General features: G+C 35.6%; 1 protein-coding gene across 1 annotated transcript; it reads right to left on the bottom strand.

The window, feature by feature from the left end:
* Positions 1 to 3,118: 3,118 nt before the first annotated feature.
* On the bottom strand, positions 3,119 to 15,473 carry LOC149407479 (malonyl-CoA:anthocyanidin 5-O-glucoside-6''-O-malonyltransferase-like). Its single transcript, XM_089620311.1, has 3 exons — positions 14,920 to 15,473; positions 13,489 to 14,288; positions 3,119 to 3,324 (listed from the first exon to the last, which is right to left on the bottom strand). The coding sequence occupies exons 1-3, from the start codon at positions 15,465 to 15,467 to the stop codon at positions 3,119 to 3,121; spliced, it is 1,554 nt and encodes a 517-aa protein (XP_089476437.1). The 5' UTR covers positions 15,468 to 15,473.
* Positions 15,474 to 17,961: the final 2,488 nt, after the last annotated feature.

The raw sequence follows: 17,961 nt of genomic DNA, 5'->3' as shown, positions 1-17,961 counted from the left end.
AAGAATTTATAATCCACATGAAAGGAAACTGGACTCAAGAACAATCAGTGGTTTCTTCATTGGTTATCCAGAAAAATCTAAAGGGTATCGATTCTATTGTCCTAACCATAGTACGAGAATTGTTGAAACTGGTAATGCTAGGTTCATCGAAAATGGTGAAGTCAGTGAGAGTTCGGAACCACGTAATGTGGAAATCCAAGAAGTTAGAGTGCAAGTACATTTGCCTCTACCTTCTTCTCAAGTTGTTGTTCCTGTTCATTATGACCATGATAATGATTTGCAAGAACAACAAATTAACGACCAAGCACCACTGAATTATGTCGTACCAAATGAACCTATCATAGATGAACCACATGAAGTCTCATTAAGAAGATCTGTAAGAGAACGAAGATCCACTATTTCTGATGATTATGTGGTTTATCTACAAGAGTCGAAATACGACTTAGGAATTGATAATGATCCAGTTTCGTTTTCACAAGCCATAGAAAGTGAGAGTTCTATTAAGTGGTTAGACGCCATGAAAGAAGAGTTAAAATCAATGGATCACAACGAAGTTTGGGACCTTGTTGAGTTGCCTGAAGGTTGTAAAAGAGTCGGGTGCAAGTGGGTCTTCAAGACCAAGCTCGACTCAAATGGCAATATCGAAAGACACAAGGCTCGACTCGTTGCCAAAGGTTTTACTCAGAAAGATGGTGTTGATTATAATGAGACTTTTTCACCTGTCTCTAAAAAGGACTCTCTGAGGATTGTTATGGCTATGGTAGCTCATTATGATTTAGAGCTCCATCAAATGGATGTGAAAACTGCCTTTCTGAATGGGAATTTAGATGAAGAAGTGTTCATGGATCAGCCTGAAGGTTTTGTGATTGACGGAAAGGAACATATGGTATGTAAATTGAAGAAGTCAATATACGGACTTAAACAAGCTTCCCGACAATGGTATCTCAAGTTCAACGATACTGTCACATCTTTTGGATTTAGTAGTCCGAAGAGTGTGAATAAGGCATATTCCTACGAGAAATTACGGATATAGAAGTAGATAATACTGGCTGATATCCACCACCAAATAGTGATGAAGGACCGTGAAACCACAACCACACCTCCCGCCAAAATCGAATCTTGCTCTGGCACCACCCGCTCCTCCGCCGAAGCGTCTTCTGTGTCGATTGAAGCCGTCACAAAATGTGAACCACAACCGTCCAGTCTTTTTCGAACGCCAAAAGAGCCTCGTCAAGAGAATAGATGTGTCTTCCTTTGAGGAACCCAAACATTAGGGTGTCCAAGCATTATATCTACTTCGTCAACATGCCATCTCATCGGATGGAGAAAGCAACGCTACCTCTTCCTCCACGCTGCAAGAGCAAGACCATAACTCCAATAAGCGAAGGACTACTCTTCAATGAAGGCTTCATCCTCCATTACCTAAACCACGCCGCCACATCTTACCCTCTTGAGACAAAGGCACGACAGCGAAATGAAGCCGCCGTCGCACTAGACCTAACGTGGGGGTAGAAGAAACAGTGGCAATCATTTAGCAAAACAAATTAGACGCATGATAGCTTGTGTTACAAGTAAGGTGTTTTTTTTTTGTTTTTTTGTTCACTCATATATTATTCAAGTACTTACAACTTAATTTTTCTTTTCCTAAATTTACCTCCATGAACTTCGTAACTATGACCTTAGGGCCCACCACAAGAAAGACATGGTAGAATATAATTGTAAGACCCGCCATGAACGAGTCGCACCAAAATTTGACCGTAAGCTATGCCACAAGTGTGGTAGAGTAAAAGTTTATATTAAGACACGTAACAACCTATGTAAACAAACTTATATGTAAAAACCGTTATATAAGACCCGTTAACTGATTAAAAGTAATCAAACATTACTATTTTTTGTTAATATTGGCCTATCGGACAATTTTAATTAATTAATTTTTTATTCACAAAGATTAACCTAGATTTTAAGACTTATTTAATTAAAAAAATGTATAATATATTAATTACCTAATTAAATTAATAAAATTCTAAGTAACTAAGTAACTAAAAATTTGTGAATTGCTAAATAATTAATTTTTCGTTAATGATATGTAAATAGCTATTCAGATGATGTGTCATGATCTGGACAATCCAAGTATTCCATATATACTCATTTGTATATTATGCAAATTTAGATATTTACATAAATTTGGTCATGCTAATAAAAAGGCATGGTCATTTATATTTTATTAACAAAAATTTGGCTATATAGCAATTTTATTATATTTCTACGATTATATATCTAGCGAACCCATAAATAAGTTATTTAATAGTAAATTAGACCTAATTATACTGAATTTATTCATAAGTTTAAAATAATTCATGCAAAATTACATCAATTTACTAATTACTTTTATTAAAATTACACTACTACAAATTAACATATTGGGTGCGGAAGGGTATTAGGTGCGACATGTCGCACCTAAATGTCGCACCTAAGTGCATATTAGGTGCGACATGTCGCACCAGATAGTCCTCCAAGCAATTAAAAATTTCGCTGATGTTTGTCGCACCGGATACCAATCTGTCGCACCGGATACTATTGGGTGCGACATATGTCGCACCTAATACCGTTAGGTGCGACATGTGTCGCACCTAATGGGTTTAAAATTTGAAACGGTCAGAAAATTCCCCCCGAATATTTTTGGTTTTGTAATTTTATATTCAGTGCGACATTAGGTGCGACATGTCGCACCGAATAAGAGTATTAGGTGCGACATTGTCGCACCTAATAGTTTTAGGGTATTTTAAATACCCGAGCGTCTTCTTCCTCGCCCAAACAGCCTCTCTCTCTCTCTCGCTCTCTCCGACGCTCGTTCAACCTCTGCCGTGACCTCCCTCGCCGCCCGTGACCCCTTTGTCGTCCTCCTCCAAGGTCTCTCTCTCTCTCTCTCTCAATCACTCATCTCTCTCTCCATTTCCGACCAGCCCGCCATGACCAGCCTGCCGCCCCGCTGCCCCACCCAACGTCAATCCCGGCCGCCTCGCCGCCCCGCTGCCCCACCACCCCTGCTGCCCTGCCCCACGTCCAGCCCCGCCGCCCCAGTACGTCTCTCTCTCTCTCTCCCACCTTCATCGCCATCTCACTCTGTCTCTTTGCAGGTTCGTCCCGCTCCCAACGACAAGCCCCGCTCGCCGCCCGTGAACAGCCCGCTCGCCGCAACCCATGCCCGACCCCAATCAGCGAGGCCGTCCCCCACCGCCGCTGTCCGTCCTCGGCCCAGCCCTGACCCGCCGCCGCTAAACCACCCCCGGCCCAGCCCCGACGTGATCAGCCTTAACCCCGACACTGTGTTACCTCGCCATTGAAGGTTAGTGACAATATTTATATAATTGTTATTTAGATTGAAATGAAAATTGAAATTGAAATTGAATTTGAAATGGATATATGTTTAAATTAGAATATTGAGTTAAATGGTTGAAATTAAAATGAATAAATGTTGAAATTGGAATGTTGAGTTAAATTGTTATATATTGAAATTAGAAAGTTGAATTGGAATATTGAAATGGATATTTGTCTGTTAATTAGTTTTATGGATATATGTTGAGTTTAATTGTTCGTGTAGTTTGATTGCAATTTGTTGAAAATTTAATTAATTAGTTAATTAGTATCATATGTAGTTAGATTAATTAGTAATATATTTTAAAATGATTAGTAACATGTTACATTTAATGTAATTATTGAAATTTATTGCGACCAAGCCACAGAGGCTCGGTTTAGTATTTAGTATGTTAATAGGATAGACCTGGTTGGTTATATATGTGTTTTTTTTTAAATTGCAGATTTTGGTTAGTCAATATTTTAGGGAAAACTCTGCCGAATTTTCGGTAGAATAATAACTATTTGTAATATAACGAATTCTAACCATTTTTCAAATTAATACATATTTTTCACAATTTCTCTTTCACTCTCACTAATTCGCTCTCGAATCTTTCAAATGTAAACGAGTCACTCTCAATTTCCTAACAATTCATCACTCTCAATTTCATAACAATTCACTTTAAATTTCAAATATTCACTCTCAATTTTACCTCTTAATGTCAATAATTCACTCTTACAAAATGAATTCTAACGATTCATTTTTATCTCCCAATTTCCCGTCTCATTCAAGAATGTCAAATCCAAGTAGGGACTGGATTATCGAGAACAATCGGTTGAGTTTGCAATATAAAACAGGGGTTAACGAGTTTATCTGCGTTGCAAGTAAACTCCCTAACGAAAATGGTCATTATCGTTGTCCTTGTAAGTCTTGCTATAACGTGAGATGTCTGGACATCGGGGTCGTAAAGAATAACCTTTTGAACAAGGGGTTTGTTGGAATCGATCTAGGGTTTAAGAAAAAGTTTAACGCTTTGGTAAGCGGCGGAATTTTAAAAAAATTTCTTTTTACAAGTAAAACGTTTTTACTAACCTAGACAAAGAGCAAGCACACGTAAATAAAAACTATAATGAGCATAAAAGATTACTAACCTTTTGGAAGCTTGAACGTTGAGAAGCTTTTGGAAAGTTGCAACGTTCGTCTCCTCCTTCGCAGCACGTCTCTTTTCTTTCCTCGGCAACTCGAGCAACCACGAAAGTTTCTATCACTAAATCACTCGAGAGAAAAGGAATTAGTGTGTGGGCACTTTTAAACACTACGACTTAAGAACAATTCTTGAAGTCGAAGAGCTAAAACACTAGGTCAAATGAGGACCTAGGTTCCAAGACCAAAAACGAAAATGAATAGAAAGAGAGAGAGAGAGGAGTCGACCAAGTCTAGAGAGAGAAGCTCTCAAATCTCTAAAACTTGGATGAATGAAATGAGAAGAATAAGGCCTCTATTTATAGGGGAGGGATTACCTTCAATAAGGTAGTTTCCTCTTATATAGAATATCACATATTCATGAGCCAAATTTGCCAATTAGCCCATAGAGTCACACGGCCAAGGAGCTTCTAGAAAGCCCTTGGATTTGTTTCCTTTTATGTTTTCTTCTCCTTTGACTTGTCTTGGCCGAATTTCCCCTATGCCATGCATAGGAAATTTGTTTCCTCTTTTTCTTTTGGAAAGTATCTTGATACATTTATGCACACAATATTCTCTCTTTCTCTTGTGTAGTAGGCGCCCAACACCATCTAGAAAAGGCTTCTAGAAGCTTTTCCATTTATTCATGACAACATGAAAAAGGCCCATTAAGAAATTTCAATAAAATTCTTATGAAATGAAATTCATCCACGAGGCCCAATAAAACTAATATTGGCCGAGTGATGCATGTCATCAAATGACCATGTCAAAAAAAATTTATTGACATTCGTTTCATCCTATGTCTCAAAAGACAAAAATACCCTCTTAATAATTTTCGTAAAACTTGTCTCGTTCTTGTTTTAACTTAGCTTCTAGTTTAACTATTCCTACTCGATGTGATTTGTGACAGTGACCTCATGGACCCAAATGAACAAATCTTGAGCTAAACACTTGGACTCAAAAGTTCACAAACCATTTCCAAGTTTAGCTTAATGTCAACTGACTCCACTAAAGAGTTGACACTGAAATTCTCTCGGTTCAAATGAATTTATTTTCTACTCAAGAATTCAACCAAATTATGATGAGCGGATCCACTGAATATTATCTATGTTTACCCTTCATGAATATCATCAGCTAGTCGGGATTTACAAAACCATTTTACCCTTGTAGTTGTTATTTCCTCAACTCCTTTATCGCTTGTGAATAAGTTAGAAACAATGTATTGACGAGGAGCTAACAAGTCACATTGTTTCATCCAAAAGAGTCAAGACTCAATTTTGGACACTGGCCAGTTCATTTATTCACACTCCAAGGAACAAAGCATGAGGTGATATACATTGCATTTCAGCAATCTTGTACATGAATTTCATATCTATGAGATCTTCACAAAGTTACTCATGACATCTTCATAACTTAGTACTTCACCAATAGGTCCTGTTCGGAATCACATAGTGAGTCCGAACTCTGACTTTCTCAAATGAGAATACGTAAGCTATGAAATGACATGTCTCATTTCAAGATTAAGGTAAGCATGATGCAATTCATACGTAGCGACTTCGAGACATAAGAGGTTAAATGGTTTGTTCTTATATTGTCTCTAGAAGTGCACTGGTCAATTCAGTACCTTTGGAAGATACCTAGAAGAACTATAGAGTCTCAAACTCTCAATGCCCCATAACCAGACATCATAGATTCTCCTAACAATCATACTGAGGTCAATAGTCCTTTGACCCTTAAATTGCGAATATATCGTTTTAAGCAAACTACGAAGAGTTTGTTCATGCAAATATACATTTTTCTCTTCGTAAGTTGTTAAGTTTGTTTATGGTCTAAAGACTAAGGTTTTATCATAAAGCTTCAAACAGACAAGGAAGAATGAATGAATGTTTCAACTTTTTATTAATGAATAAGAAATTACAAGCAAGAGTCTTCGTGAGACTTTATTACATCTAATGTACAAAATAAAGACTACAACTTTTCTTGTGGGCATCATTGACAACAGGGTTTACCCCGGGATACACCGAATGGTATCATCACGGCGAACGTCATGTGCTTACCCAAGTAGAAGATGCCAGCGAGACTAACCAAAGAGGAGTTGGTGGATTGCACGATGCTCTCCATGATATAATGGATCACGAGGACTTCGACGATTTTACGGATCCGACTCCGAGTGAAGTGCGTGCAGATGAGCAAGTGGAAGACTTGTTCGTCGAGTTGGAAGCAGAATTGTACGCTGGATTCAAAGAGTTTTCGTCTTTGTCGTTCTTGGTTTCGTTGATACACATCAAAGTCACGAACCATTGGACGAACAAGTCGTTTACAGAACTGTTGCAGCTCTTGAGGAAGTCTCATTCAATTGGTAATCGAATTCCGAAAAAACACTACGAGGCAAAGGCGAAGCTGAAGCGTTTCGGCATGGGATACGATATGATCGACGCGTGCATCAACGATTGTGTGTTATTTCGAAAAGATCTCGAGAAAGCAGAAGTTTGCCCAATTTGCAATGAGAGTAGATGGAAGCCAACCGGGAAGAATGTATCACAAAAGATATTACGATACTTTCCCTTGAAAGATCGATTGAAGCGATTGTACGCTTCTCCACACACATCGCTTGAGATGCAGTGGCACGAACGGTTTCATTTGGTTTGCGAAAAAGGTAAACTGAAAGGATTCATTTGCTGAAAGCATACTAAAATTGCTAATGACATCATCTTAATTTGCATATTTCGGATTTATGACATGAAAGTTAGTGGTTCCAACGTGTCTGAAGAGCTTTACGTATTGTCTACGGGATCTATGCAAATTGCTCATCAGTATCCGAGTTGCTTTGTGAATGGCGTGAAGTTCATCACTCGTCGTCGTGATAACCAACGGATCACGTAGAATAGCGGTGTTTGTGTGCCCGTGAACGACTTCAACTTTTACGGTCGAATGGAAGACGTAATCGTGCTGAACTATACACACAACTGTCGTGTCGTACTATTCAAATGCATATGGTATGGTGACAAGTACAATGCATGACGTATAGTGCACGTTGATAAGACCACTGGAGCAACGAGTTCGTATACCGCCAAAGAGTGGTTTACAGAAGAGCCGTTTATACTCGCGACTCAAGCGAAGCAAGTGTTTTACATCCAAGATCTCGTTAAGGGTCGCGAATGGGAAATCGTTCAGGAATGCAATCAACGAGGGATATAGGACATTTCTGAAGTTGATCCGACCACTTCAGCATCGATTCCATTGACAATATAATTGTCAAATATCGACCATCTTAATCATCAACACGAAACCCCTACGGCCGAGCTTGTTACTGTTGTTGAAGATGATGAAGAAGTGGATGAAGAAGATGAGGCGTACGCCGTTTTTGAGGGAGACGATGTTGATATCGATACTAACATTACATCGAGTGACAACGATGAATGACTAACACCATGTATTAAACATAGTCGTCGAATACTAATTACATAGTAATTAAAAATACTAACTACAATTCATTTACTAAAGACTATAGTTTTTCATAAAGCTTGAAACAGACAAGGAAGAATGAATGAACGTTTCAACTTTTATTAATGATTCAGCATTTACAAGCAAGAGTCTTCGTGAGACTTTATTATATCAAATGTACATAAGAAAAGACTACTACTCTTCTTGTAGGCACCATTGACAACAAATGAGTCATTATTAAATCTTATGTCTGGACTTGTAGTATTCATAGCAACCATCAACTTTTGAGTGTGGATATCATGTGCTAAAGTATATGAACGACATTGTTGACCAATACATCATCTCCACAGAAGGTAAGGTAAATACAAAGTTATAATATAATGAAAAATAGTATATATATATATATATATAAAATATATATGTATATATATATATATATATCTGTGTGTGTGTGTAGTAAAAAAAATGGGTTTTGTTTATTTAGGGTATAAATTGTTGGAATTGATCTAGGGTTTAATAAGCTTGAACGTTGAGAAGCTTTTGAAAAGTTGCAACGTTCGTCTCCCCTCGCAGCACGTCTCTCTTCTTGCCTCAGCAACACGAGCAACCACAATAGTTTCTATCACAAGAATCACTCGAGAGAAAAGGAATTAGTGAGTGGGCACTTTTAAACACGACGACTCGAGAACAAGTCTCAAAGTCGAAGTGCTAAAAACACTAGATCAAATGAGGACCTAGGTGCCAAAACAAAAACGAAAGAAAACTAGAGAGAGAGAGAGAGAGAGAGAGAGAGAGAGAGAGAGAGAGAGAGAGAGAGAGAGAGAGAGAGAGGAGTTCGGCCACCACAAGGTCTAGAGAGAGAAGCTCTCAATCTCTAACTTATGTGGGATGAATCAAATGAGAGGAATACGGGTCCTATTTATAGGAGAAGGGTTGGCCTCAGAAAGAAGTAGTTTCCTCTTTATTCAAAGCATTCATGAGCAAATCGTATTTCCTCTTTTCCCCTTACCTTACACGTCCATAATGCCTTCTAGAAGGCCTTGGATTTGTTTCCTCTTTTGTTCCTGCTCTTGGTTGGTGGCCGAAATTCCCTTTCCTCATGGAGGAAATTTGTTTCCTCTTTTTCTTTTGGCAAGTATCTTGATACATCAATGCACAAAATAAATCCCTTTTTCTCTCTATGGTATGCACGAAATTGGCCTTGTAGAACATGCTTCTAGATGTTTCTTTATTTGTTCATGACAATATAAGAAAAGCCCATTAAGAATTTTCAAGTAAAATTCTATAAAATGAAAAATTCTATAAAATGAAATTAATCCTCAAGGCCCAATTACACTAGTATAGCGGAGTAAAATTTATTTCATTTGTCATCATATGACAATGTCAAAAAATTTATTGACATTCATTTCGTCCTATGTCCAAAAAGACAAAAATACCCTTTTGACAATTTTCGTAAAACTTGTCTCGTTCTTCTTTTGACTTAGCTTCTAGTTTAACTATTCCTACTCGATATAATTTGTGACAGTGACCTCATGGATCCAAATGAACAAAGCTTGAGCTAAAACACTTGGACTCAAAAGTTCACAAACCTTTTCCAAGTTTAGCTTAATGTCAACTGACTCCACTAAAGAGTTGACACTGAAAATCTCTCGGTTCAAATGAATTTATTTTCTACTCAAGAATTCAACCTTATTGTAATGAATGGATCCACTGAATATTATCTATGTTTACCCTTCATGAATATCATCAGCTAGTCGGGATTTACAAAATTACCATTTTACCCTTCTAACTGTTATTTCCTCAACTCCTTTGTTGCTTGTGAATAAATTAGAAACAATGTATTGACGAGGAGCTAACAAGTCACATTGTTTCATCCAAAAGAGTCAAGACTCGATTTGGACACTGCCAGTTCATTTATTCACATTCGAAGGAACAAAGCATGAGGTGATATGCATTGTATTTCAGCAATCTTGTACATGAATTCCATATCTATGAGAACTTCACAAAGTTACTCATGACATCTTCACAACTTAGTACTTCACCAATAGGCCTTGTTTAGAATCACATAGTGAGTCTGAACTCTGACTTTCTCAAATGAGAATACGTAAGCTGTGAAATGTCATGTCTCATTTCAGGATTAAGGTAAGCACGATGCAATTCATACGTAGTGACTTCGAGACATAAGAGGTTAAATGGTTTGTTCTTATTTTGTCTCTAGAAGTGCACTGGTCAATTCAGTACCTTCGGAATATACGTAGAAGAAGTATAGAGTCTCCAACTCTCTATGCTCCATAACCAGACATCATAGATTCTCCAAACAATCGTACTAAGGTCAATAGTCCTTTGACCCTTAGATTGCGAATATATTGTTTTAAGCAAACTACGAAGAGTTTGTTCATGCGAATCTACATTTGTCTCTTCGTAAGTTGTTAAGTTTGTTTATGGAATAAAGACTAAGATTTTATCATAAAGCTTCAAACAGACAAGGAAAAATGAATGAACGTTTCAACTTTTATTAATGAATAAGCAATTACAAGCAAGAGTCTTCGTGAGACTATATTACATCAAATGTATGCAAGTAAAGAGACACTACTACTCTTCTTGTGGGCACCATTGACAACATAAATAACTTATTTTTGTATAATAGAAAACTAAGACATATATTGTTTATGTGTAAACAGTTCAACGGAAAAACCACTTACACTTAAGCCGAGCTCGATGTGATGCGCGAAGAATGGGCGGTCAACCTTCAAAGTTTGAATTAGGCATGCAATTTTTTTAGTTAGATATTGAATATGTTACTTAAATTTAGATACATTCACTATGGATATATTGATTCTAGTTTCTTGAATCATATTTTTATATGAAATTGAATGGTGCGCATTACATTTTGGTATATTGATTTTACTTTTTTGAACCATATTTTTATATGAAATTTAATATTATAATTATGGTATAAAAATAGAAATTTGTGCATACATTTAGACTATTTTTAAATGTGTAGTCTTATTAATATTAAACTATTTAAAACTACATTTTAAGGATGTAGACTAATTGAATTCAAAATATATGACTACGGTAAAAATTGTTAGTTTAAATTAATCCATAACTTCATACAACGTTTAGAAGCTGTAGTGTATGACTTAATTCATAAGTTGAGACTACATTTTAAAATAGTAGATAAACAGAATTCTAAATAGAGAACTACGGTTAAACATAGGTAGTCTAAATTAATCCATAACTTTATACTACATTAAAAAGTTTCATTCTGACTTCATTCATAAGTGACGACTACAATGTATTGTAGTAGTGTTTCTTTTAACAATACAGTTTAAATCCGTAGTTTTATTAAAAAAGTGACTCAATTTTCACTATATCAGACTACAGTGATAGACTGTAACCAATGGTAAAGAAGATAGACTACGGTGAGAAAGACTACGATGGAAACACCGTAGTATGTTTTTTATAACTACGGTGTTTAAATGTAGGCTGTTAACTGTTTTGTAGTAGTCTATTGTCACAATCTTTTTGGGAAAGTCGAATAAAACAGTCAAAGCAACTAGGTATCAAGCTCTAAAATTTAGAGATGCATTATCAGAATTCGCAGAAGCAATCGACAATCCTAAAATGAAGAGTGAAATGAAATGTCTAGCGGTATATGAACTTGGAGATTTTGAATTATTGCTAGGCATGAAAATTTGGTATGATATCTTACATGCTATTAATTTGTTAGCAAGAGTTTACAAAGTAAAGATATGCATATTGATGTGGCATTAGATCAATTAAAAGGTCTTGTTTCATATTTTGAGAGACATAGAGAAATTGGATTCACATCTGCCATGATTTTGGCAAAAATAATTGCAAATGACATGGGAGAAAAATCGCAAATTCGTGAAAGACGTGCGAATCGTAGAAAGAGACAATTCGATGAGTCAATAGTTTCTGATGATTCTAAATCTCTTGAAGAATCATTTCAAATTGATTATTTTTTATATACGGTTGATCGAGTTGCTTCTTCAATTCAAATTAGATTTGAGCAGTTTCAAGAGTATCGTAAAGAAATTGGGTCTTTTTTATATATACTTTTGATAAGCTAAAATTATTGGACGAAAAAGTTTTGAAAACATGTTGGTTGAATCTTGAAAATATTTTAAAACATGGGGAATCTTGGAATATTGATGGTTTATACTTGCTTTTCAGAATTAAAAATATTAAGAGTTGTTTATCGAGAACAAACTAATGGTACCCAATTGGAATACTTGATTACATAAAAAAAATAGTGAATTCTTTTGTGAATGCGTATATTGCTTACTAAATATTATTAACCATTTTCGCGACTGTTGCGTCTGCAGAGAAAAGCTTTTCAAAGTTGAAATTAATAAAATCTTACTTGAGGTCAACAATGTCATAAAAACGATTATCTGGGCTGGCTATGGAAGAGGAATGGACAAGATTGCCCCAATTTTTTTAGTGGTAGGCATCTATGCCCCACTTTATGTTTTTATTTTAATCGATGCTCATTTTTGTGTGTTAGATGTGAGGTATTCTTAAGAGAAAAAGATAAAATAGTCATAGAAATTTACCAATCTCAAAATAGGGACAATAAATGCCATTTTCTCACTATTATGTTTTCTATTAAAAAAGATTTGTTGGGAAAACTTGAATATAATGATTTGGCCAGTTTATTTTTGCATCGCAAAATGTAAGAAAAGTAAAATTTTGAAGTTGTGTTTTTGTTTTTGTTCATCTTTGCAGGTTTTTCGTTTTTTGTGTGATGTAAAACGAAAAATATCGGAGTGAAGAATTTGAAGATGAAGTTCATGGTTGTGATAGTTTATTGACAAACATATTTTTATTAAACATTTTTATTATTTCATGGTATTGCTATTATGATTACCATATGTGAAATTTATTTTGCGTGTGTTCAAAAAATGCCGGATTTCGTATCGTCGCTTTAGGCCTCTAATTTCGTTATGCCGGCCTTGTGGAGTGTACCCTAGAACTATTGACACGTCACATTCACATTTCATTCAACGTGCGTAGATCTCGTACTATTAAGTTAAATTTGTGTGTTTATATTTTTCGTAGCTATGAAAAATTATAGAATTTTGACACAAATATTATAAACTCATATTACTTTATCAAAATTAACCAAAAACTCAAAATTTGACAATATTATTACTAAAATTAGAGATAAGAATTTTTTTTTTACAAAAATACGATTTCAGAATTGTTTTCTTATTTCGTGATCGATCTATAAAAAAAATTGAAATTGGTCATGAAGTATAGAATTTTGTGAGCAAACTATCACGAAATTATATATTCCGTGACTGATCTATCGCAAATTATAAAGGATATCATAGTTTTTGCACAACTATTTAATCATAGAACTGTCAAATTTTGAGTTTTAGTTAACTTTGGTAAAAGTGACATCAATTTAGTTATATTTGTGTCGGAATCCCAAAACTAATATTAAAAAAAAATATTTTATGTAAATAAATGTAGACCTTGACGGAAAATAGATGCAAAAGCTTCCATTTTAGTGTTCGTCATAACCAACCCAAACTCGATCCCATCTCCATCTTTGGCGTCTTGTAGAAGGATCTTCGTTGACTCGGTCGATACAAGGTCGATCTTCGCTGGCCGTCCCCATCCAAAATTTGAGGCATATACCTCAAACCGAGGTGATCCAGCTATTGCACAATACTTGTCTCCGAGGCTATTTGGATCGTAAGAGTCCCATTTTAGGTGCAACCAATCGTCAACCCCTTTTAAAAGTCCATCGCCATCGAAGCTCTTTATTTCTTCCACCACTGACTTCACAGCCGTAACCAAACCCTCTCTCCAATCTGCCACAAGATGTTTCCCTCTAGCCATGGCTATGCCACCCGCGATGCAATTACCAAAGTAGTTCGTCGGCAATGGAGGATCTAAGCGGGACCGACAATCGCATGGGATCGCAAGCATCACATTTGCATTGGCAGAGTCCATTCCCTCGGACTTCACCATACACACCCATGCGTAAGCGGCCACTAGAGAGAACGTGGACACCCTGGTCATCTGAGGACATATGGTCAAGCTAATCTTCTCGATGTCTCGACGGGTCAATGTGAAACTTCTGCGGACCAATTCCGGCAAAGGTTTGTGCTCCATTAGCATCAAGCTTCGGTTTCCAGGTCCGTCTATGCTCATCCAATTCCTCGCACAAATCTCAGCGAACCCACGTGGGTCGCGGACAACGGTTCTATCATAGAACGGTGTTAGCTCCTCCGCCAGGGGAAAGGAAAACCCCTCCTGGTCGAGGGACCTACAAAACCAGATATAACATATAAAAACTTCATTTTTTTAAGTTACATGTATCTTTAACAACAATAAAGAGAAACTAAACTTGAGGTCTTATGCACATTTTCCTTTTAACAAAAAAATCCGCAAACCATCCTATAAACAATAAAGAGAAACTTGAGGTCTAATGCACATTTTCCTTTGAACAAGAATATCTGCAACGCACTTTTTCTTCGAAAAATCATCAAATTTTTAATAAATACATAAACGTTAATTTCATTAAAGTCATTTCAAATAACAGATTTGGACATAGATATTACTCAATATATGTCTCTTTTCCTAAATCAACCACAACATAAAATTTGACTTGAATACCGTTCAAACATTTATAAGAGATCAGTCATTAAATACAGGATTTTGTATTCATCGTGAACAATTTTAATATTTCGTAACATGTTAGTCATTAAATAAGAAAACAGTCAAATGGTATTTTTTGTAATAAAAAGTTATCTATCCTATTTTTAGTATTTTTGTAATAAAAATTATCTAGTAATAAAAAATTATATTAGTTTAGTAATATTTGTGTAAAAATCTTTTCAAATAAATGCATAATATTTGATGTAATATAAAAAAAAAAAAAAAAAAATTGTCATTACCTGCAAACGTGGGCCCAAGACTTAATGAACATGTGCACCGATCTTCCGTCTAGCACAGCGTGGTGGAGCGTCACGCCCAGTGAGAACCCTTCCCCCGGAAAAATCGTGACTTGCAAAGCCACCACCGCAGCTTTTTCATTAGACGATGACAGGTCTGGAACGAGGGCATAGTAGGCCTCATTCTCGAAGGCCACGTCCATGCTGGAGAGAATTTTGAAGTCGAGATCCGGGCCAGGCGCGGCCACAGAGAACGAAACGTTGTCGCCTTCGAGGTAGCGGACAAACGGAATGGTAGAGGATTCAGGCCAGACAACGTTTCCGGCGAGGGGAAGGAAGTGGCGGAGAGTGAGGGACAAGGATTGTTTGAGCCTCGGAATTACATCAGAGCTACACGTGTTGAAGAAGTAGACGCGTTGTACTGGAGACGATCTTAAGAAAAGCAAATCAAAGAAACTGAGAGGAATATGTTTCGGAGCAGTGGCCGTGGCAATGCCGTTCGGTTCCACTTTGCAGAGCTCAACGATCTTAACTCTTTCTCTGAGTCCCATTGGATAATTAAGGGGATACGAGTTGAAGCAGTATCACTAAATTTATTTATTATTATTTATTTTTTGGGAAGGAAAAAAAAAGTATGATTTGGCCGAAGAAAATTTAAGATGGTTGGAGGATGTCTTTACAAATAGATGAGAGGTGAGACCAATTGGATGAGACTAGAGAATTTAAATGAATTGAGGACTTGTGTTTTTCAGTTTCTTAAGAAATAAAAAGACTGCTGGTACTATTGTGAGTGTTTTGATATACACAAACTCAACTATATATAGATAACAGATTTATTTATGTTACGAACATAGCACTGAGCGTATAACTTTTCCATCACAACGACAAACGAGCGAGTGACTTTCTAGAATATAATCTTAACCTCATCTCACTGAGAATTCGATGAACTTATTTGGATAAAACTCCTCTAGAAAATGTTTCTAGAAACGGGCTTCTTTATTTGGATTGCATTTGTATTAGGCTTTATGAAGAATTTTCAATAGGGAAATTGCTCTAAGAGTAAAAAAAAGTGTTTTGAGTTTTTTTGGATTTTTTTTTTCAAAACGTCACAAATAAGACCTCTGACACTTTTTTTATTTATGTAATTACCATTATATCATTATTTATTTACTTTTTGTAAATGTCAATATCTCATGGACCCCACTCTCACCTACCTCTCTCTCTCTCTATTCTTTGTCCTTATATGTTATAATAAAGTACACATAAATAATTAATAAAATAGACACATTTTTTTATTTTTATGAAATTAGTTTGGTTTAACTTCCATGAAAATAATAAAGTACACACATAAATAATTAATAAATTAGACACATTTTTTATTTTTATGAAATTAGTTTGATTAAATTCCATGAAAATATTAAAGTACACACATAAATAATTAATAAATTAGACACTTTTTTTTTATTTTTAATTATGAAATTAGATACATAAATATGAACCTCACGTCATACGAGTACATCGTGTGCAGGCAAGGGATCTCCGACTCAGACGCCGGTTCCGAGCTGAATGGTTCAAAGAAGAGCACGATGGTTGTGTCGGAGTTCATCGGGTGTTCCCCATCGCTGTTTCATTAAAAATATTATATCATTCTAACAAATATAATGTTAGATGTATTGTATTTGATTCTGACCTCTTTCCATCTTAAATTATTTGCGTGTAATGTCTTACAAAGTTTTGTTCAAACATTTATTCGTCTAATGTTATCATTTTAAAATTTACATAATAAGATATAGTCTAAACTCATAAACTTTGTAATTTAGGTATTTAAAACGTTGTAAAAATTACTCCATGTCGTTGTCTTGTGATCCAAGCGAATCCTTTAAATGCATCAAACTTCTCTTTAATCTTAAGTTTGATTAATATCATATATTATAGGATTGATATTCTGAAATTCACTCATTGAACAGTCTAGAAGCATGTATTTACGTCACAAATGAAATAAAAACAGCGAAAGAAAGCTTATTTCACAAAATTGGGGTCGTTTTCGTGACTTATGTACGGTAGCAATAGCACTGAAATGTCATGAAAACATACTGTTTCGTGACTTGTAGAGTTTTTTTCGTGATAACTACGTCACGAAATCCCAATGTTTCATGACAGGAAGGTCACGAAATCCCCATTTTTCGTGACAAATAAGTCACGACATCCCAATATTTTGTGATATAGAAGTCACGAAATTCTAATTTTTCGTGACATAGAAGTCACGAATTTCTATTTTTTCGTTACAAAAAGGTCACGAATTCCCAGTCAATTACGTGAAACGTGCTCTCTTTTGCTCCTTTGGACTCGTTCGGTCCTCATAAACTTTCTTCTACATTGTTAAATGAGTTGATTTGGAGGACTAACAACGCTAATACATAAATTATCAATAAATTCTCACATTACAGATAAGTTAGAGGAGAAAACGACATGTCGGACGACATGACGTTAAACCTCATTAACTTATAATCATATGTTTAGACTACTTGATATTCTTTTCCCATTTGAAATGATAAAATTGTACAAATTAATGAATGTCAACAACACTTCACAATGTACAAGATACATTCTTTCCTCAAGATCTTATAGGTAAGTAGAGCTTCGCTTACAATGTATTTTTTCAATTTTTTAATTTTTATATTTATAAGAACCATTGGTCCCCGAAGACGTATTTAATGAAATAAAAGAGAGATTTCTCTTTAAATTCCACAAAAGTATCAAATTTCGTGATTGAAATTTCACATAACGTACTGTTTCGTGACTTGAAGAGTTTTTTTTCGTGACAGCTACGTCACGAAATCCCAATGTTTCGTGACAGGAAATTCATGAAATCCCCATTTTTCGTGACAGAAAAGTCATGAAATCCCCATTTTTCGTGACAGGAAAGTCACGAATCCATTTGTTTAGTGACAGCAAAGTCACAAAATTTTATTCTTTCGTGATATTATTTATTAAAAACTAATTTCATAAAAATAAAAAATGTGTCTATTTTATTAATTATTTATG

The sequence above is a fragment of the Urtica dioica genome, chromosome 1, assembly GCF_054948205.1.
Source record: "Urtica dioica subsp. dioica isolate 48M chromosome 1, U.dioica_male_clone48M_v1_H2, whole genome shotgun sequence".
NCBI classification, from domain to species: domain Eukaryota; kingdom Viridiplantae; phylum Streptophyta; class Magnoliopsida; order Rosales; family Urticaceae; genus Urtica; species Urtica dioica.
Note: the sequence above shows the minus strand (reverse complement) of the source record. Positions and strands in the feature narration are given on the sequence as shown.

Bases quoted from the DNA above. Each gene is read 5' to 3' on its own strand.
- LOC149407479 (XM_089620311.1), bottom strand. From the start codon at position 15,467: ATGGGACTCAGAGAAAGAGTTAAGATCGTTGAGCTCTGCAAAGTGGAA. The intron at 14,289-14,919 runs GTAATGACAATT...CTGGTTTTGTAG, and splicing joins TCTTGGGCCCACGTTTGCAG to GTCCCTCGACCAGGAGGGGT. The intron at 3,325-13,488 runs GTCTACATTTAT...GAGGTAACACAG, and splicing joins TGCATCTATTTTCCGTCAAG to TGTCGGGGTTAAGGCTGATC.